The 21,818-nt window shown below is 41.8% G+C and overlaps 1 protein-coding gene across 4 annotated transcripts in view; it reads right to left on the bottom strand.

Annotated features, from left to right (window-relative positions):
- VPS8 (VPS8 subunit of CORVET complex) overlaps positions 1–21,818 on the bottom strand; it is a 313,830-nt gene that overhangs the window by 185,079 nt on the left and 106,933 nt on the right. For 2 of the 4 annotated variants that reach the window (XM_073551536.1, XM_073551537.1), the window contains exons 21-22: positions 13,363–13,409; positions 1,061–1,283 (exon numbers count right to left, since the gene is read on the bottom strand). In XM_073551536.1, coding sequence (XP_073407637.1) covers positions 1,061–1,283; positions 13,363–13,409 — 270 coding nt within the window. Of the gene's footprint in view, positions 1–1,060; positions 1,284–1,609; positions 1,854–1,916; positions 1,942–13,362; positions 13,410–21,818 lie in introns of those variants that run through there. The other 2 variants (XM_073551539.1, XM_073551538.1) reach the window with 2 other exon arrangements.

Below are 21,818 nucleotides of genomic sequence, written 5' to 3'. Positions count from 1 at the left end.
CCCTGGGAATGCGAGTGCCGATAGCACTGAAAAGGTGCTGGCATGGGAGGAGAGGATAGGTGTTTTTATTTTAAATGAGTCAAACATGAGGAATGAAAAAGTAGTTGTCCAAGTAGTGGACAGCCCCTTTAAAAAGTAGCACTTAAAGACATCAGGGAAATAGGGAGAAAGTAAAGGATTCATCACTTCCTGGAAAACATCAAAAAGTAATGAGAATAAAACAGAAAACCCTTGTGAAATACATATATTTAGAAAAAATATCCGGCCTAATCTAATAACAGCTTTGGTCCTCTGGACTTTGGGCTCTGTGCTATATCATTTTTGTAGCAACTGTATGAGACTTGCTTATCAGCTGGTAGATAACACAGAGGGGAGACAGTGTGCAGCATGTAAGCACAGAGGAGATCTGTGCTGCTGATTGCCTTATACTGGATATACTTATGCAAGAAGAGCTGTAAGATGGATTCAAGTGTATTATGGAGTAGCAGAAAAAGGTAAAAAAAAATGTCACAGCATTTTGCAACTGTCTTGTCTTTATGCAGTAGGTAGCGAGAGACTCAAATGAACCCTTTACAGGCAGGTCTCTTTTGCCGATTGACTCTTTACGAGCAGCTGTATACGCCTCCATAATTCGGGTTGCATAATACATAGGGATATGTTTTTATAGGCCTGATATAATACTGGGATGCACTGGCAAATTTCACAATTTTTGTAAAAAAATTTCTGGGTGATTTTATGGGGAAAGAAAAAAAATAAATTATCACATTATATTGTATGGAACAAAACAGTTGACAAAACAGTGAAACAGGCTAAAAACGCTGGCAGATCCAAGCCTCCACTTTACCATTCATCTATACAGAATCACTACCTCCCCAACAAAGCTGGTATTTCCTAGAGAAGATAATCTCACCATTTTGCACTCTCTCTGAGAAAAGGCGTAAGTAAATACTGAGGAAAATCATCCGATTTGGTAATGACATATGTAGGAAAAGTCAAAGAATTCCAGCTGCAGTCACTTTTCATGTTTTTCCCTTAAGTTCCCTTTAGGTTAAGGTAGTACCTGCTGTATGTCAAGGCTTGTGACATCCATGTGTATTATACAGGCCTCCACATTCTCCATTAGGCCTCGATCCTGATAGTGGAGGAGAAGGTCCTTCATTACTTGAGTGGTTAGACCAGGCAGCTGGTCACGCAGGAGATATGGCTCTAAACACTCCAAGAAGACTCCTTTGGCAACGCAGTTCTCGCTCAGTTTGTCGTACATCTGACTGAAGAGGAGATCGCTAAAAAGAAACCACAAAGCAGTAAGTTAAAATTCACCTATATAAAAGGCACAATTAGGGCTTGCCAACACACTGCGGTTTTGCCGTGAATTTTTCAGGGGTAAAACAAACGCTGCAAGTTACAGTGTCAGTAAAGTCAATGAATACCAATTTTTCTCCTTGCATGTTTTACACAGTGTTTTTTCTGCTGCAAATATCCAATGTGTGAATAGACCCTTAGGCTAAAGTTTTTACAAGGAGCATTTGGTGAGTTTTTGATGTTGTAGACTTTCTCCAGCATTTTTGCATATATTAGCTAAATTCGATTACGCACGTTTTTTACATACATTTTAATTGCTTTTTTTCTGCTGAAGTTTATATCTTTTCTTGGTATGTCATGTTTTAAATAAAGCTGCTGTGACTCTAGTCACAACTTGTGGACAGGCCGTGATGAAGAGAAGTCAGACGGTCCAGGATCAGTACCAAGAGAACACGTAGAAAACGAAGGGAAAAGACGAAGGAGCAAGTCAGGTCACAGCCCAGTGTCAGAGAGATAGCAAGATAAGCAAAGGGTTAAGAACAAATAGAACACGGTCCAAACAGCTGGTAGTAATAGATCAGAACCCACAGCACAAGAATCAGGCAAAAACACACCAGAGCGCAGCCGCTTTGCCTGGAAGTGATCTGGGCCAGACAGCGCACCTAAATAGCAGGGCAATTACCAAGAACAGGGAGCACCTGGGGAAATCTCTTCACCTCCCAGTCTCAGATAGGTCAGCGCAGCTGTCAATCAAAGCACCGACAGCTCAGCACACCCCCAGTAAAGAATAGGATGACAGAGGTGTCCATCACTGAGTCCCAGACACTCTGAGATGAGGAATCGTGACAGATGCTTTGTTTTGGAAACTTCCTGGCACTTAGGTTTGCTAAAAATTTTATTGAAAAAAGTCATGTGGGAATTCCAAGTGTTTTTAATGCGTTCCTGCTGCGGAAACACAATCGCACAGTAGGTCAGTTTACATTGCATAAAAAAAAGCAACAAAAAAGCCTAGTGAGCATGAGACATGTATAAAACCCACTCACGTTGCTGGGACTGGAAGACGCTGCATATTTTTATACAGCGAAAATACACAGCATCAAAAACACAGGAAAAACTCATGTTGTGACACTGGCCTTTAAAAACAAAAACGTGGGAACAGGAGTCATTTCATACACAGAATCCATTGGACTTTATGAGATATTGTGTGTGGGTGTACTGAGGCTGTGATTAATATTAAAGACCGTGGCTACAACTTATCATTGTAGTAAATATGATTGTAAGGGTAAGTGCTCACGGCAAGTAATTGATAAAGGAATTTCTGCACCTTTTGGTTATTCACACTAAGTATTTTTTCTGCGTTTTTTTTTTCTGCAGCAAAACCTGATCTCTTGGCAGGAAAGGAGCTGTGGTAAATAAGCAGGTTTTGCTGTGTTTTGTGCTGCATTTTTGGCATGGTACATTTGTCTCTTGTCCATGCGGATAAAGTTCAGTGAAAAAAAAACTGCATTCTATTTAATCAGGTTTTGGCACAAAAAACGCTGCAAAACCTGATACCTGCAATTTTAGGAGCGGATTTTCAGCATTTTTTTCCACCACCCTTTACTTTCAATGGGTGAAAAATGCTGTGAAAATGCTGAAAAAAGTGACATGCTCTATAGTGCAAAAACCATGCAAAGCACAAAATACTGATGACAAAAAAAACCAAACTGTGTGCATGAGATTTCTGAAATATCATAGGCTTTGTTGACACTGTAAAACTCTGCTGAAAAATTGCATAAAAAAGTATCCCAAAAACGCCTAGTGTGAACTAGCTTTTCTGCATTTCTTGGCAGGAGAAACGCAGAGTAAAACAGGTGTTTTTGCAGCATTTTTTTCATGCTTTTTTGGTGAAGATTTTTCCCCACTCATTAGTATGGGTGAAATCTGCAGTATATCTGCAAGTCACAAACAAGTAGCGGGTGCACGAGACTTCAGGATTGTCATTCACTATGCTGGCATCAGGAGACCCTTCAGATTTTGTCACAAATCTGCGCAGAAAAAATTGTGACAAATCTGCAATGTGTGCACAGGCTATTACCGTACATTCCCAGGGTCACATGTAACTTTTTTCCTGTAGAGAATAATTGTAGAGACATTGCCACCTTGCTTGTGCCACAAATTACTGTGCCATGTTGCCTAAGCTTCACTATTAAATTTGGGTACAAGATATATATCTTTGTACCGTGTTAGCCACTAGATAGAAAATTATATAGAATGGACAGTCATCAGTGGTTGTTACCTGAAAAGATGGTAACACATTGCAAGCTTTCCAGACTACTCAGGTCTCTTCATCAGGCACTGACTAATACAAAATCTGAAGAATCACATACTTATACACAACACAGCACAGAAATAATGCATTAGATAAGACAAGTGACGTGCAGCAGAACTACCTTTATGGGAGAGTGATAAACAGTTGTGGCCTTAAATATTGGAACAGTTCATAGATAAGGAGTGTGAAAGTTTTATTGTCCTATGATTGGGGTCTGGTTCTGTGTTATGATGCCCCCACAAGGTCTGAGGAGCAAATTCCTTAATTTATGTAAAAAGACATAAATCCATGTGACACATTCATTCCTGCGCTGAGTGTGTCAAAGGTTGTCATAAATTTATATTCCCAGACCCTTCTGTCTCTCTGAGATTTGAAGTTACCTTTCAATACAAGTTATTTCAGGTCCATGGTGCTGTGATCAGGCATACAAAAATGTTGGGCCACAGGTAGATCCATTCTTTTTTCTCTTAGGCCTCTTTCACACTTCAGTTTTTTGCATCAGTTATAATCCGCCAAAAAGGCGGACAAGCGGATCCGTTCTAAACTGATGTGAACGGATGGCACAGGATCCGTTTTTAGACGGATCCTGAAAATGAAGAAATTTAAAGGAATCGCTGGCGAGAGAGAGAGAGAGAGAGAGAGATTTTTTTTTTTTTGTCCGGCACCCAGAAAGAAATTCGGGTTAAATCAGTGTTTGCAGGATCCGCCAGAGAAAAAAACGTTACAAGCTCCGTTTTGAAATTTTTGAGGATGGTGACGGACAGCAACTTTTGGCGGATCCTCACAAAAAACGGATGCAACGGACAGCAATCCGTCACAATCCGCCATTAATGCAAGTCAATGGGAAAAAAACGGATCCTCAAAAAAAAATTGAGGATCCGTTTTTTTTCAAAACCTGGCGGATTGTGACTGATTGTAAAAAACGGAAGTGTGAAACAGGCCTTATTGTGTGGCAGTGAAAATTCATCCTTGATCTAAGCTTTTGCCCTGTCTCCCCCACATACAGACCCCCAGTTGAACATTTGGTACAAATAATTAAATACACCACTTTAGATGTGATACAGCTGAAAGTACCTGGGATCTTGTAGTCCTGATGTGAATTGGGGATTTTTATCTTGTCCGTCGTCATTATAAAAGGACAGGTTTTACATTTTTTCTGGTAGCCAAGGAAAGGTTCCTGCAGCTGTTGGCAAGGACAGGGAGCTACTGACAAGGATGCTTCTTAGATTTGGGGGCTGCCTAAAACTCAGTAGTGGGGGGGGTCTGTAAAAATGGATTGTAATCGGGCATCTTTTTCTAGTAAAGGTTGTAATTAGGGATGAGCGAGTAGTAAAATACTCGGACTCGCTGTAATCGTTACGAGTAGCTCCCAATACTCGGGTACTCGTAATGAGTCCAATGTAAGTCTATGGGAAATGCAAGTAATGGGCAGAGAATGTGTATGAGCGGAGAATGTGTGTGGCCGAAGACTATGTGTGCGGGGCTGTGCCGGGCTCTGAGAGACGTGTGTGGTGCTGTGCGGGGCCTGTGCCAGGCTGTGTGCGGGCTGTTCCAGCGCTGTGCAGGCATCGTCCGATGGGACTACTTGTCCCATCCGGCTATGCCCGCTACAGTGTCAGCATTAGCGGATGATGAGAAAGTAGTATTCCCATCATCCGGCTAATGTGGTGAATGTAAAAAAAGAAAAAAAAAAAAAAAAAAAAAGACATACAGTACATGCACATAACATATAACATACAGTACATACTCACCGCACACACCTAATTCCCCCGAAGCCATTGATCACCTGTAAAAAATTAAAATAATAGAGCAACCTATACTCACCTTTCCGCCGTAATCCCATTAATAACGAGTGTCCCACGTTGATCTCCCATGGAAAGCAGCCGCATCAGCCGATGCGACTGCTCTCCAGGGGCTCCAGCGATACAGTCACGCTGCGCGGCCAGCCAGTCACAGTAATGCCACAACAAAGAAGGCTGCGACCTTTACTGTGATTGTCTAACACATCCAGGGTAGGAGATCCGAATATTGCGAGGCGAGTAGTGAAATTTACTTGCTAGGATTCGAGTACCGCATTACTCGCCGAGTACCGAATCCTAACAAGTATACTCTCTCATCCCTAGTTGTAATTTCTGTCAAGCATCCAACAGCAATGCCCAGGAGATAAAGGCTATACAGTCTTTGAAAACCAACAAAGAAATCATCATTAAACCTGCTGACAATGGAGGTGCAATAGTCATGATGAATACGTCGGACTACATGAAGGAAGAAAACAGACAACTTATGGACACACGCTACTACAGAAAATTGGAGTTGGATCCTACACAGGACTATTACAAGGAACTAAACAAGTTGGTATCTGGTCTGCCTGACGAATCCATAAGAGCCATCGACCTGATACCAGAGAGGCCAAGAATCGGGACATTCTACATGATTCCCAAAATCCACAAATCTGGAAATCCAGGAAGACCAATTATTTCATGTGTGGGCACCCTTACGGAGCAGGTATCTGGATGGGTAGAGGGCAGTGATGAGCGAGTATACTCGTTGCTCGGGTCTCCCTGAGCATCTTCGGGTGGTCTCCGAGTATTTTGGCGTGCTCTGAGATTTATTTTTCATCGCCTCAGCTACATGATTTGAGACTGCTAGACAGCTTGAATACATGTGTAGAATGCCTGTTTGTTAGGGAATTCCCACATGTATTCAGCCTGTCTACAAGTCGCAAATCATGCTGCTGAGACGAGGAAAACTAAATCTCCAAGCACGCCAAAATACTCGGAGATCACCCAAGCATGCTCGGGGAGACCCGGGCAACGATACTACTCGACCATCACTAGTAGAGGATATTCTTACACCTCTGGTAAAGGATACACCCAGCTACATTCAGGACATAACAGACCTATTGAATTAACTAGTAGCAATAGGTCCTCTACCAGAAGGAACCATATTGGCCACCATGTATGTGGAATCTTTGTACTCTAATATTCCACACCAGGATAGATTAAATGCCTGCAAACTCTTCATAGTAAACACAGGGACTAATGTGGATTCTGTGGTGAAACTTATAAAATTCATCCTCACCCACAATCACTTTGAATTTGCCAACAGGACATATCTGCAGGAAACTGTCCTCATGTCCCATCAGGCCTCTGGCCTACTACCGCTACATTGATGATATACTAAAGACGTTCCATGAACATTTTAATCAATTTCATCCCACCATCAACTTAACAATCAACTACTCCAGTACTGAAATTAACTTTTTGGACACCATCATTAAGCTAAAGAACCATGAAATAGAGACATCCCTGTATCAGAAGCCAATCGACTGTCCAACATACCTTAAATGGGACAGTTTCCATCCGAAACACATAAAGAACTCTATTATCTACAGCCAAGCCATCAGATATAATCGTATATGTTCCAACCCCGTGGCTAGAGACAAACACCTTGGTGGCCTCAGAAAGACCTTTTTGAATCAGGGCTACCATCCAAGAACAATTCAAAACCAGTTTACAAGAGCCACCAGAATATCAAGGAATCACCTGCTACATTACACAGCTAAAGAAGAAAATAACCGGGTGCCTCTAGTAGTCACTTACAATCCAAATCTGGAGGTGCTAAGGAGAGCTGCATGGAAATTACAACCTTTACTACATAAAGATGTCCGATTAAAATCCATTTTTCCAGACCCCCCACTACTGTGTTTTAGGCAGCCCCCAAATCTAAGAAGCATCATTGTCAGAAGCTCCCTGTCCTCTCCAACAGCTGCAGGAACCTTTCCTTGCAGCCAGAAAAAATGTAAAACCTGTCCATTTAAAATGACCACGAACAAGATAAAGATCCCCAATTCACATCAGGACTACAAGATCCCAGGTATTTTCAGCTGCATCACATCTAATGTGGTATACTTAATTATTTGTACTAAATGTCCAACTGGGGGTCTGTATGTGGGAGAGACCGGGCAAAAACTGAGAACAAAGATGAATTCTCATCGCCACACAATAAGAGAAAAAAGAATGGATCTAACTGTGGCCAAACATTTTTGTATGCCTGATCACAGCACCATGGACATGAAATTACTTGTATTAAAAGGTAACTTCAAGTCTCAGTGAGACAGGAGAGTCTGGGAGTATAAACTTATGATAACCTTTAACACACTCAGTGCAGGAATGAATGTGTCGCATAGATTTATGTCTTTTTACATCAATTAAGGAATTTGCTCCTCAGACCTTGTGGGGGCATCACAACACAGAACCAGACCCCAATCATAGGACAGTAAAACATTCACACTCCTTATCTATGAACTGTTCCAATATTTAAGGCCACAACTGTCTGTCACTCTCCCATAATGAAAGTTCTGCTTCACGTCAGGTGTCTTTATCTATTGCATTATTTCTTTCTGTGTTGTGTATTAATATGTGATTCCTCAGATTTTGTATTAGTCTATATGTCTGATGAAGAGACCTGAATAGTCTTGAAAGCTTGCAATTTGTTACCATCTTTTCAGTTAGCCATTAAAAGGTATCAACCACAGAGGAATCTCCATTCTAAATATTTTTCTAGTAAATTTGGGTACACTTTGTCAAAAGGTTTGCCACCCCTGGAGTATGTGAACACAGAAGATATGTGGAATCTCTCTGTCGAATGAAACCTTACTGCAGTTCCCTAAACCAAGGGTGATAAAAAGTGCCGCTGTGCGACGAGTTAATGAGAAGGAGCAGTAGAGGTAAACCTGCATTGCAGTCCCTTTATTCTCGGCAATTGTGGGGCTTGGAGGCCCCCCATATTCATAGAATAAAAGTTGGACAAATCTACATGCATTACAAATGCAACAGTGAGTGCTGCTTTTAAGTGTAGAATTGCTCTGAAGTCTATGGAGAATGTACAAACTGCAGATTCAAATAAAATTAAACTTCCAACAACCATAAAAAAGCATAATTTAAAATCACATTATTGTCAAACATCGGTTTAAAAAATACATGGCTTATATTCTACAACTAGGAAAGACTGGAATTGCAAAAAGAAACTCTGGCCACAGTTCAGATTGTCTGCAGTTTTGAACATCTGCAAAAGTGAAGTTTCATGAGTCATCACAAAATGTGCAGCCTTCACTGGCAGAAAAACACTTGGCCTTCTCAATAATCACAGGCCATGTTAATGATGCTCGTGGTAAGAGCAGTGCTGTAAACCACTTGTCCACCATCTCCTCCAGATGCTCCAATTTCATCTGCTTCACCATCTGCCACTTCAAAGGGTCCCTGATTCATAGGATGCTAGAAATATTATGACCTTCCTGATTCTGATATCATACATGGCTGATGAGCCAGTGCTGTGGAGTCGCGCAACTCAAGAGACACTTTTAAGGCTCCTGATTATTTCCAATCAATGTGTCAATGTCAGGTTTCACTTGCTAACAGGTCACTTACTGAATTTAAAGGGAATCTGTCACCCTTTTTTTGCCCTCTTAGCTGCCGGCATAGACATCGGGGGCTTATCTACAGCATCACAGAATGTAAAAGAAGAAAAAACACGTTATATTATACTCATCGAGGTGGGCGCCTCCCTTCTTCATGCGATGACGTCCTCTTCTCCCATCCTGAAATGGCTCCGGCGCAGGCACATTACTCTGCCCTGTTGAGGGTAGAGCAGAATTCTGCAGTGCGCAGGCTCCAGACCTCTCCCGACGCTTGCGCACTGCAGGACTCTGCTCTACCCTCAACAGAGCAGAGCAGTGTGCTTGCGTCGGAGCCATTACAGGACGGGAGAAGAGGATGTCATCGCATGAAGGGAGGCGCCGGACGGGACGGCGACACCCGTCGGACTGGACCGCCCACCTCCGTGAGTATAATATAACGTGTTTTTCTTCTCTTTCAGGTTACATCGGAGGCTTATCTACAGCATTTCAGAATGCTATAGATAAGCCCCTGATGTCTATGCCAGCAGCTGAAAGGCCAAAAAAAGGGTGACAGATTCCCTTTAAATACCATTTTGTCAGGTGATTCAAAAATATTCTAATGTTCGATTTTGCTCCATCTCTATAAAGGGAATTTAATTTGCTTATGCTTTTTCTTACCATTTCACAATATTTATTAAAAAACAAAATGAGTAATCTTGCTATTTTCACACTGGCCAATAGGACTTTTTAGAATAATAGTTCTAGACCTTTCAGCAAGGCTCGCTATCATCAGAGGCAGGATTACAGTGACAGGTAACCCCTCTATGCACAGCTGATAACACCGGATCCACCAGTCACAATAAGCAATATCACATCCTACCCTGCTTCTCCTCCCTTCAAAATTACTTTTGCACATGCTCATTAGATGTTTCAATACAAAAATAGGGTGAGGGGACTGACTATTGTGGCTATGTACATATGTTGTTTCCTGAAACAATAGGCAGTAACAGGTGATTCACAAAACTTTGTAACCTTTAGATATGAGGTCAAAAAATCATATTTGTTTTAGCACCAAATTTAGAATTTCCACAAGGGGTAATAGGAGAAATTGGACCTCATAATTTGTTATGCAATTTTTACTGAAAGTGGCAGTCCCCCATATGTAGTTTTACACTACTGTTTGAGCACACGACTGGGACTGGATGGGAAGGAGCGCTACGTGGCTTTCAAAATGCAGAAATAGCAGGGTATTTAACCCCTTAAGGGCCAGAGGTATTTTTGGTTTTGCATTTTCATTTTTTACTCACCTTTTCCCAGAGCCATAACTTTTTTACTTTTTGGTCAAAATGGCCATGAGAGAGCTTGTTTTTACGGGATAAATTGTATTGGTTTTACCATGTCGTGTACTCGAAAACGGAAAAAAAATTCCAAGTGCGGTGAAATTGCAAAAAATTGTAAACCCACACTTTTTTTTTTTCACCATGTTCACTCAATGCTAAAACTGAGCTGCCATTATGATTCTCCAGGTCATTATGCGTTCACAGACACCAAACATGTCTAGGTTCTTTATTATCTAAGTGGTAACAAAAAATTCCAAAGTTTGTTAAAAAAAAAAATTTGCGCCATTTTCCGAGACCCATTTTTCGTGATCTCTGGTTGGGTGAGGGCTTATTTTTTGCGCGCTGAGCTGACTTTCTTAATGATACCATTTTGGTGCAGGTACGTTCTTTTGACCGCCCGTTATAGCATTTTAATGCAATGTCGCAGCAACCGAAAAAGCGTAATTCTGGCATTTTTACTTTTTTTTTTTTCACTACGCCGTTTAGCGATCGGGTTAATTCTTTTTTATATTGATTGGGTGATTCTGAATGCGGCGATACCAAATATGTGAATGTTTTTTATATTTATTGTTTAATTTTGAATGGGGTGAAAGGGGGGTGATTTGAACTTTGTTTTTTTTTATATTTCTTAAAACTTTTTTTTTTTTTTTTACTTTTTGCATGCTTCAATAGTTTTTATCAGTTTTTGGAATAAATTCTCGGACTTTTGTGCGCTGCCAGATAAATTCACCAATCCAATATTTAGGAAAAAGATTAATTCATTTATTTCCCAACGCGTTTCGAAATGTATACCATTTCTTCATCAGGGGATGACAATAATATTATTGTCATCCCCTGATGAAGAAATGGTATACATTTCGAAACGCGTTGGGAAATAAATGAATTAATCTTTTTCCTAAATATTGGATTGGTGAATTTATCTGGCAGCGCACAAAAGTCCGAGAATTTATTCCAAAAACTGATGTGTAAGCGGTCACAGAGCTGACCTTTGGACGTGCAGCAAGCAGATTACTGATCCTACATGCTTGAACCTCTCTTAAAAAGGGTGAGTACAATCTAAATTACTTTTCCAGCATTTAACCCGGATAAGACCCTATTGCGCTTTTTGTGTTCCTTTAGTTTTGACACTTTTCAATAGTTTTTATGGAAGACTAGAAGCTGCAGTTGTCCGATCGGCTCTACAACATACAGGCGATGATCATATCGCCTGTATGTAGTAGAATTGCTCACATGCTATGAGCGCCGGCCACTGGGCGGTGCTCATAGCAATCTAGCTATGACAACCATAGAGGTCTGCTGGAGTCCTCTGGTTTTCATGCCAACCCATCAGTGACCCGCGATCACGTGACTGGGTCACCAATGGGCGGGATTTCCGGCACACTTGCCGGAAGTGTAAATTAAATGCAGCAGTAAGAGTTTGACAGCGGCATTTAACGGGTTAACAGCCGCGGGTGGATCGCGATTCCACCCACAGCTGTTGCAGGCACATGTCAGCTGTTAAAAACAGCTGACATGTGCTGGAAAAGATATGGGCTTAGCACAACTATTACGCCCGATGTCAGAAGGAGGTTAAGGCAACAGTACCATGGGGTCATAACATGACCTCAGGGTACCATGGTAAGCATAGGCATGCACAATTCTCGTTGCTGGGGTCAGATGGTCACAAAGGGGGTCTTTTAACTCCCTTTTAACCAACTAAATACCGCTGTCATGATTGACAGCCGTATTTAAGGGGTTAATTAGCTGCAATCGGTTAAAAAACCGGGCGGGCCCGTTACTGCAGGGTATCATGTACAGCTGTCAGCCTGGGAATTTTGGCCGCTGCTGTAGACTTATTCCTAAACAATAGGTTTATTTTTTAATTGCTGGCTTCCCTTTAATAGATATTACAGATTCTACATAAACCACTTTTCTGCATCGCTTATTAAAGGGGTTGTCAAGGTTTATCACAAAAGTCTGCATTCTCTTTATGTGACTCCTCACATCATGCACATTGAAAGGATTCTCCAGAGTAGGCCGCGAGATTGAGATGTCATGTGACCGCAAGTATGTGGTTACATGACTACTTGGTATCGCTGCCAGAACAAGTAAATCCTCACAGCGCACAGTGCCTGCAATCACAAGTCTGCAATCACATATGGAGAATGGAGATGTTCGTGAAAAACCTGAACAAAACCTTTAGCAATATACTATTATAGTACACGTCGCAACACAAAGTGGTATTGAAATGTCCACATACAGAAACGGCAGACACAGGGAGCATGTTTGTTGAAAATTTAAAAACTCCAGTGCAATAAATTAATTTGTGCCAGTCTCCAGAAAGATGAAAATATGTCCTATTTTCTTCAATCAATAGAAAAATGAAACCTATCAAGATGATAAAAGGTTTAACGTAATTGGTAAGGGCAGGTGCTGACCACTGATCGGCTACATGTGACGACTACCGATCAGCTGTTGTTTAATAGCCTGTTTAGGCCGCCAGCAAATATTCTATGCGCTGAGAAAAATTGTTAATGCAATCATTGTGTGCACATAGAATATCATGCTATCGGCAGCACACCACCTGTTTACATTGTACGATGTGCTGCTGTTAACCATCTTGTTTGGGTGACTGGTGGCTTTAGACAAGCCGATAATTCTGAGGTGTGTTGACTGTATTAGCATGTGATTTATGTCTTATTTGCAAACTGGATGAGAATCGAGGGAAAAGACTGAGTAAGGGAAAACAGATCCAAACATGTGCAAGAACTACTTCTCAGCTGCGCTGTGCATGTTCACTGCTCAAAAAGGCCAAGTGGACCTGTCAGTCCTGTTGTCACATTTATAGTCTGCATGCTATAGTATAAGGTCCAGAGTGCAGAATCTGGGTATTCATGGCTGGTCGACTCATACCCAAACTAACCACTAATTTGAATTTCCACCCCCTTCGACTTTTGCTTATATAGTAAAGCTTAGGAAAGAAAATCTTTTGTTCACAGATAACACAAACCCGGAGAAGCTCTATTACTTACGTGCGTTGCAGAAGCAGACAATATTCTGCTATGACTGGCACAGTGTCCTGGAAAAAAAAGTGTTTTTTTAAGGCTATATTCCAAAGATAAGAAACCATGATTGCACTACCTGCATTATTACAGGGCTCATGTTAGCCAGATCTTTACAGTTATGGAGAAAAAAAAGTTTGTGCCTTTAGCAGAAAATAAATGTAGGCAGAGTTGGGATCCTACTGATCAGATATTTACGGCATAGCCTTATGGATATGCCACATATATCTCAAGGCTAAGAATTTCTAATGCATGTTGTAAATCAAAGCCGGTTTCAACCATAGATTTTATGCAGTGTCCAACCTTATGAATGAGTTGTAAAGAAAATTCTGCAAAAAAAAATATCACGTTGCTGATCATGGTGGTCTGCCAAATTGCTGCATTTATTTTCAGAGGTTCTGTATAAAAAGAAAGTTGCCATGAGCTGCTATTCCACTTTTTCTCTTTGCAACATTTTTGGTTTGCTCAGAGCAGCCGTAATGAAACATGGAATGGGGAAGAATGGTGTTATTGTGAGTAGAAGTGAAAAGAGAAAACTAAAAACTGTCGGACTGATATCAGCAACCTAGTCATAAATAAGCTTTCCAATTTTATTGGGGATCCATAGAGGTTTGTTACTTCTAAAAGCAAAAATAGCACAGGGTGCAGAGTTACACTTGCTGTCAAATCCATGAACACCTCAAAGGAGCTCCACCATGTCATTGGGGTCTGTTGGGAGTTGTCTATATGCTTTATACAACAGATTCAGCACTGTGTAATGGCTGTAGACATAGAGATGTAAACAGAGACATACACTGTGTGCAGAATTATTAGGCAAGTTGTATTTGAGAGGATTCTTTTTATTATTGAATAACAACTATGTTCTTAATCAACCCAAAAGACTCATAGATATCAAAGCTTTATATTTTTGGAAGTTGGAGTGGGTTTTTTTTTTTAGATTTGGCTACCTTAGGAGGATATCGGTTTGTGCAGGTAACTATTAGGCCATGTGCACACGATGCAGATTTGCAGCGTTTCCGCAGCGGATTTTACCGCGCAGAAACGTTGCATATCCGCATTGTGATGTACAGTACCTTTAAAATGAATGAAAAAAAAAAAAACGCTGTGCAGACGCTGCGGATTTTTCCGCGCGGTTTTCCTGCGGTACAAAATCCGCAGCATGTTACTTCTTTTGTGCGGTTTTCTATCTCCCCTGTTACCAAATCCGCAGGGGGAAGACCGCAATGGAAAACCGCGTGAAAAATGGAAGAAATCCGCAGGAAAAATGCAGGTCATTTGACCTGCGGTTTTCTTCCATTCTGCACGGAAAAATCCGCAGGGCTCAAAACTCCATCTGCACTCAGCCTTACTGTGCAGAATTATTAGGCAACTTAATAAAAACCAAATATATACCCATCTCACTTGTTTATTTTCACCAGATAAACCAAAATAACAACACAAAGTGTAGAAATAAACATTTCTGACATTCAAAAACAAAACAAAAAAAATCAGTGACCAATATAGCCACCTCTCTTTACGATGACACTCAAAAGCCTTCCATCCATAGATTATGTCAGTTGCTTGATCTGTTTACGATCAACATTGCGTGCCGCAGCCACCACAGCCTTCCAGACACTGTTCGGAGAGGTGTACTGTTTTCCCTCCCTGTAGATCTCACATTTTATGAGGGACCACAGGTTCTCTATGGGGTTCACATCAGGTGAACAAGGGGGCCATGTCACTATTTTTTCTTCTTTTAGACCTTTACTGGCCAGCCACGCTGTGGAGTATTTGGATGCATGTGATGGAGCATTGTCCTGCATGAAAATCATGTTTTTCTTGAACGATACCGACTTCTTCCTGTACGGCTGCTTGAAGAAGGTGTCTTCCAGAAAGTGGCTGTAGGTCTGGGAGTTGAGCTTCCACCTGGCCCCGACGGGTTTTCTAATGAGTACTACTTGATTTTTGCTGATATTTTAGCCCCTTATTTAACACAGGTTTTTAATAGAGTTTTATGATTGGAGAGTTTCCGTCTGAAATGCTTCAAGCCGTTATAACTCTGATTCCCAAACCCAAGGGTGATTTGGAACTTGTCAAAAATTACAGGCCTATATCACTAATTAATACTGATGTAAAAATATACTCAAAAATAATAGCAACGCGACTTAAAAAGATTTTACCGAGTATTGTTCATAGGGATCAGTTAGGCTTTATAGGAGGTCGTCAGACTAGTGATGGAACCAAAAGAATCTTTAACTTAATAAATCATATTAACTCAAATAAAATTCCGTCTTTACTCTTGGCCCTTGATGCAGAAAAGGCCTTTGATTGGGTCAATTGGGACTTTCTGATCGCCACACTAAACAAATTTGGTCTTAGTTCAAAAATAATAAAAATGATAATGTCACTTTATTCTTCCCCATCTGCCAATATATATGCAAATAACCATTTATCCAATCAGGTAAAAATATCCAATGGAACTAGGCAAGGATGTCCTCTTTCGCCCCTTCTCTTTGCATTGTTAATGGAGCCATTAGCTGAAGCTACTAGAATTAACCATCAGGTCGAGGGCATCTGGATAGGTAAAAATCAATATAAAATAGGCCTTTTCGCGGCTGACATCATTGTAAGTCTTTCTAACCTATTAGAATCGCTGAAGGCAATTCTTCCAATTTTTGAGGAGTTATCAAGGGTTTCTTTTTATAAGATAAGCGAGACCAAGTCCAAGATATTAGATTTTTTTTTTAGGCGACGTGACTATCTCTTCTATAAAAGAATTTACCAAATTTGAATGGGAGAGAGAGTTTATTATATATCTTGGCATTTCAATTACCAGAGACTTTTACAAGACAGTTGAGTTACAGTAAATATTCAAAATCTTATTAAGAATACCCAAGCGGAACTCTACTATCATTCAAAATGTGAAATCTCTTGGGTAGGGAGAATAGTTCTGTTTAAACTTCTCTTACTTTCGAAGATACTTTATATCTTTCGGGCCATACCGTTAGTCTTTCCATTAAAACTTTTAAGAAGACTACAATCTATAGTCAATAAATTTGTCTGGAATCAGAAAAGAGCCAGAGTAGCATTTAATACTCTCAATAAAAGGAAAATAGAAGGAGGTTTGGCTTTGCCTAACATGGTTAATTACTATTATAGGAATCTCATTAAACAATCTTTATCTTGGTTTAAGTCGGAAAATGAACCATTGTGGACAAATATTGAAAGGCATAGCAACAACGATTCATCTCTTCCAAAATTAATTTTAGACTCCCTTGTGTCATCTACTCTTACATCATATTCTTCCCCAACTATCCTGGCTACGATATCTGCTTGGAATTGTTTAGCTAAACCATTTGTTCAAAGAAAAAAGGGTTTTAAATATCAACAACTCAAAAATGTTCCTTTATTTGGTATGATGATGGATAAAGAAATCCTAGAATCTTGGAAGAAAGTTAATATCACGAAAGTCGGGGATTTTCATAATGGTAAAACAGTTTGATAGTACTGAGGAATTACGAAGTCAAAACAAATTTACCACTCAGGATTTTGAGTTTCTCGTTCTTTTAAAAAAATATATACAAAAAATTTTGAGAAAAAAAACCTTTATTACAGAGCCGACTTCTTTACTCTTATGCAACCCTGACAATAAAATTCATTGGATGTCAAGGAATATTTATGACTCTTAACTCAGATAATAAATCTGAGAAGACCCTTTTCATGATCAACTGGGAGAAGGATCTTAACATATCAATATCACAGGAACAAAGGAGGAAAGCTTTTAAAGTAACCTATTCTTCAAACATCTGTGCGTCTCTTCATGAATCCTTTTACAAAATAATTTCCAGGTGGTACTTTACTCCCCTCAAACTAGCCAGAATTTTCCCAGAAAATTCACCTGACTGCTGGAGGAACTGTGGATCATTAGGCAGTTTGATCCATCTGTTCTGGCAATGCCAAAAAATTAGGCCGTTGTGGGCAGAAATTACAAAAATAGTTAACAAAATTAATAAGAAAAAAATTATATTGACACCACAAATGGCTTTGTTATCATTAAATATTGATGTTATACATCCTGACCACCGGCCTACAATTATCCATTTATTTTTGATTACCAAAAATGCAATAGCTACACTTTGGAAAGAGGACTCAGTTCCTAAGATTAATGATATATTAAATAAAATGGAACTACATAACTGCTATGAAAAAAGCCATGCTATTGCTAATAATTACTTTGCTACTTATTTACAAAGATGGAAAACATGGTCCGACTTTGCTCCTTGATACGCGTTGTGCCTTGTTCTCTCTCCTGATCTTTGACTTATATTGTTTCATATATTTGCAGCAACTAAATCCCTAACTTCAAACCGAGTAGTAAAAAACAACTGTTAAGTTAGTAATGTAATATATTTAGTATAGTTAGATATATTATGTATCTCTACTTATTTCTCTAAAATGTAACCTTAGGCTATGGGCCCACGTAGCGTTTTAAAACGCACAGTGAAAACCGAACTCCTTCCCAGAAATCGCGCGTTTTTTTCCACGCGATTTTACTGAGATTCTGTTAGCGATTTTGCTGCGATTTTCTCAAGCACTTTCCAAGCGATTTGAAGCATCGCTTGGAAAGTGATTGACAGGTTGGTCACACTCATCAAACATAGTGTTTGACAAGTGTGAGCAGCTTTTTACTATTGAGGCCGCCTATGCGGCATCAATAGTAAAAGATGGAATGTTAAAAATGATAAAAAAATAAAAAATCTGGGTATATTTACCTTCCGACGTCCCGCGCTGCCATCCCGGGCTTCAGCGTTCCCAGTAATGCCTTGCGAGACCTGTGATGACGTTGGTCTCGCGTTACTATAGCGATCTTGCGAGACCACGTCATCACAGGACCTTGCCGCAAGGCATTACTGGGAACGCTTAGGCCGGGAATGCAGCGCGGGACGTCAGAAGGTAAATATACCCCGATTTTTTTATTTTTTATTCTTTTTTTACAGGGGTATGGTACCCAGGGCCTGGAGGACAGTCTCCTCTCCTCCACACCGTGGGTACCAACCGCACGAGACGCTTAACTTCCCGCATGGTGGGCATAGCCGCATGCGGGAAGTAAGCGATTCTCATGCATTCCTATGGGTGCGGAATCGCTGCAATTCTTTGCGATTCCGCACAAAAGAATGATCCTGCTGCGATTTTTTTCCGCGATTCCGCTGCAGAAAAAAGCGCAGCATTAGCACAGCATGTGCGGAATGCCATAGGAATGCATGGGGGGCGCTCTGTACACGATTTTTAAACGTTTTCGCAGTGTTTTCCAGCCGAAAATCGCGGCAAAAACGCTTAAAAATCGCATCGTGGGCACACAGCCTTACTATTATATTATCCCCCCCACCCACTCCTTCAGTTCTGCCCTTTGTATGTCTTTAATAAAACAATTTAAACCTATTCCCAACCCTTTACCCTCTCCTCCCTTTGTCTTTGTATTTAAAAAAATCTCAACAAAGTTATTTGGAAAATGGGAGTTGAGCTTCACTCCATCCTCAACCCGAAAAGGTCCCACAAGTTCATCTTTGATGATACCAGCCCATACCAGTACCCCAACTCCACCTTGGTGGCGTCTGAGTCGGAGTGAAGCTCTCTGCCCTTTACTGATCCAGCCTCGGGCCCATCCATCTGGTCAATCAAGAGTCGCTCTCATTTCATCAGTCCATAAAACCTTAGAAAAATCAGTCTTCACATATTTCTTGGCCCAGTCTTGACATTTTATCTTATGTTTCTTGTTCAAAGGTGGTCATTTTTCAGCCTTCCTTACCTTGGCCATGTCCCTGAGTATGGCACACCTTGAGCTTTTTGATACTCCAGTAACGTTGCAGCTCTGAAATATGGCAAAACTGGTGGCAAATGGCATCTTGGCAGCTTCACGCTTGATTTTCCTCAATTCATGGGCAGTTATTTTTCGCCTTTTTTTATCAACACGCTTCTTGCCACCCTGTTGGATATTTGCCGTGAAACGCTTGATTGTTCAGTGATCACGCTTCAAAAGTTTGGCAAATTCAAGACTGCTGCATCCCTCTGCAAGACATCTCACAATTTTTGACTTTTCAGAGTCCGTCAAATCTCTCTTCTGACCCATTTTGCCAAAGGAAAGGAAGTTGCCTAATAATTAAGCACACCTTATATAGGGTTTTGATGTCATTAGACCACACCCCTCCTCATTACAGAGATGCAAATCACCTGATTTACATAATTGGCAGTTGGCTTTCAAGCCTATACAGCTTGGAGTAGGACAACATGTATAAAAAGGATGATGTGATCAAAATACTCATTTGCCTAATAATTCTGCACACGGTGTATTGGTGGCTCAGTGAATAGCACTGGGGTCCTGGGTACAAATCCCACCAAAGACAACATCTGCAAGAAGTTTGTATGTTCTCCTGGGGTTAGCGTGGGTTTCCTCAAATTACTCCGGTTTCCTCCCACACTCCAAAGACATACTGATAGGGAATGTAGATTGTCTCCAATTGGAACAGTGATGACAATGTCTGTAAAGTGCAGTGGAGCTATATAAGGAAGCATAGTACCATTGGAAAATCCCAGACTAACAGCAGAAATAACAGGATTTTTTGGGTTGCTTACCGTAAAATCTGTTTCTCGGAGCCTTCATTGGGGACACAGAGACCATGGGTGTATGCTGCTGCCACTAGGAGGCTGACACTATGCACAAAAAAAGGTTAGCCCCTCCTCCGCCGTATACACCCCACCGACCGGCAGGAAGTTCCTCAGTTAGTGAGAAAGCAGTAGGAGAAGTAACAGAATAGATTGAGAACAGAACAAACAACTCAACTGTAACAAACCGACAAACATAAGAACAGGAGTTGTAGAACATGGGAGGGTGCTGTGTCCCCCAATGAAGGCTCCGAGAAACAGATTTTACGGTAAGCAACCCAAAAAATCCTGTTTTCTCTTTCGCCTTATTGGGGGACACAGAGACCATGGGACGTCCCAAAGCAGTCCCTGGGGTCGGAAACAAACTTCCATCAGGCCAGTGGACTCGCCACCGCAGCCTGCAGAATCCTTCTACCTAGGCTGGCGTCCACCGAAGCGTAGGTGTGGACCCTGTAGAATTTCACAAAGGTGTGAACCGATGACCACGTTGCAGCCTTGCAAAGCTGCAGCGCGGAAGCTCTGTGGCGCACCGCCCAGGAGGCACCCACCGCCCGGGTAGAGTGCGCTCTGACCCCTGGAGGGGCCACTCGATGCTTGACCCGGTATGCCTCCAAAATTGCCGATCTGATCCAGCGCGCAATAGTGGCCTTTGAGGCTGGGTGACCTTTCCTCGCCCCGTCAGGAATGATGAACAGAGAGTCTGACTTCCGCAAGGAAGTCGTCCGGGCTAGATAGACTCTCAATGCCCTGACTAGGTCCAGCTTGTTCAAGGACCGCTCCCGAGGGTGAGCTGGGCTCGGGCAGAAGGATGGCAGAACAATGTCCTCATTGAGGTGAAACGAAGATACCACCTTCGGAAGAAAAGAGGGCGGAGGCCGCAGAACTACTTTGTCCAGATGAAGGACCAAAAAAGGAGAGCGGCAAGAAAGTGCTGCTAATTCCGACACGCGCCGGATGGAGGTAATGGCCACCAGAAAGGCCACTTTCCAAGAAAGGAGGGAAAGGGAAACGTCCCTGAGAGGTTCAAAAGGAGGACCCTGCAGAACCTGAAGAACCAAATTAAGATCCCAAGGATCCACGGGCGCTCGGTACGGAGGAACCGTGTGAGCCACACCCTGGAGGAAGGTTTTGACCTGGGGCCGGGAGGCCAGCGTTTTCTGAAATAAAATGGACAGTGCCGAAACTTGACCCTTCAAGGAACTGAGAGCAAGCCCCGCATCCAGCCCTGCCTGCAGAAACGCCAGAATAGAAGGGAGCGAAAAAACCAAGGGCGCGATGTGATTGGTCTCACACCAGGAGAAATAGGCTTTCCAAGTACGGTAATAGATCTTCGAAGAAGAAGGCTTTCTGGCGCGGATCATGGTATGAATCACCCGATCAGAGAATCCTGCCCGTCTGAAAACCTCGGTCTCAACAGCCACGCCGTTAAATTGAGCGACCGAGAATTGGGGTGGCAAATCGGGCCTTGAGACAGCAGATCTGCCCTGTCGGGAAGCTTCCAGGGGGCGTCCGCGAGAAGGTTGACAATGTCCGCGAACCAAGACCTTCTGGGCCAATTCGGGGCGATGAGTAGGACTGGAATCCCCTCTGCTTTGATTTTCTTCAACAACTTGGGAAGAAGAGGCAGAGGAGGGAACAGGTAGGGGAGCTCGAACTGTGACCAAGGAACGGCCAGAGCGTCGGCGCCCACTGCCAGAGGGTCCCGAGACCTGGACACGAATTGTGGGACTTTCCTGTTGAGGCGAGATGCCATGAGGTCTACATCCGGAGTTCCCCACCGACGGCAG

The sequence above is a fragment of the Dendrobates tinctorius genome, unplaced genomic scaffold (genome assembly GCF_039654945.1).
Source record: "Dendrobates tinctorius isolate UK_male_01 unplaced genomic scaffold, ASM3965494v1 ptg000177l, whole genome shotgun sequence".
NCBI classification, from domain to species: Eukaryota; Metazoa; Chordata; class Amphibia; order Anura; family Dendrobatidae; genus Dendrobates; species Dendrobates tinctorius.
The sequence above is the reverse complement of the archived record's forward strand: the minus strand, read 5'-3'. Positions and strand labels throughout refer to the sequence as shown.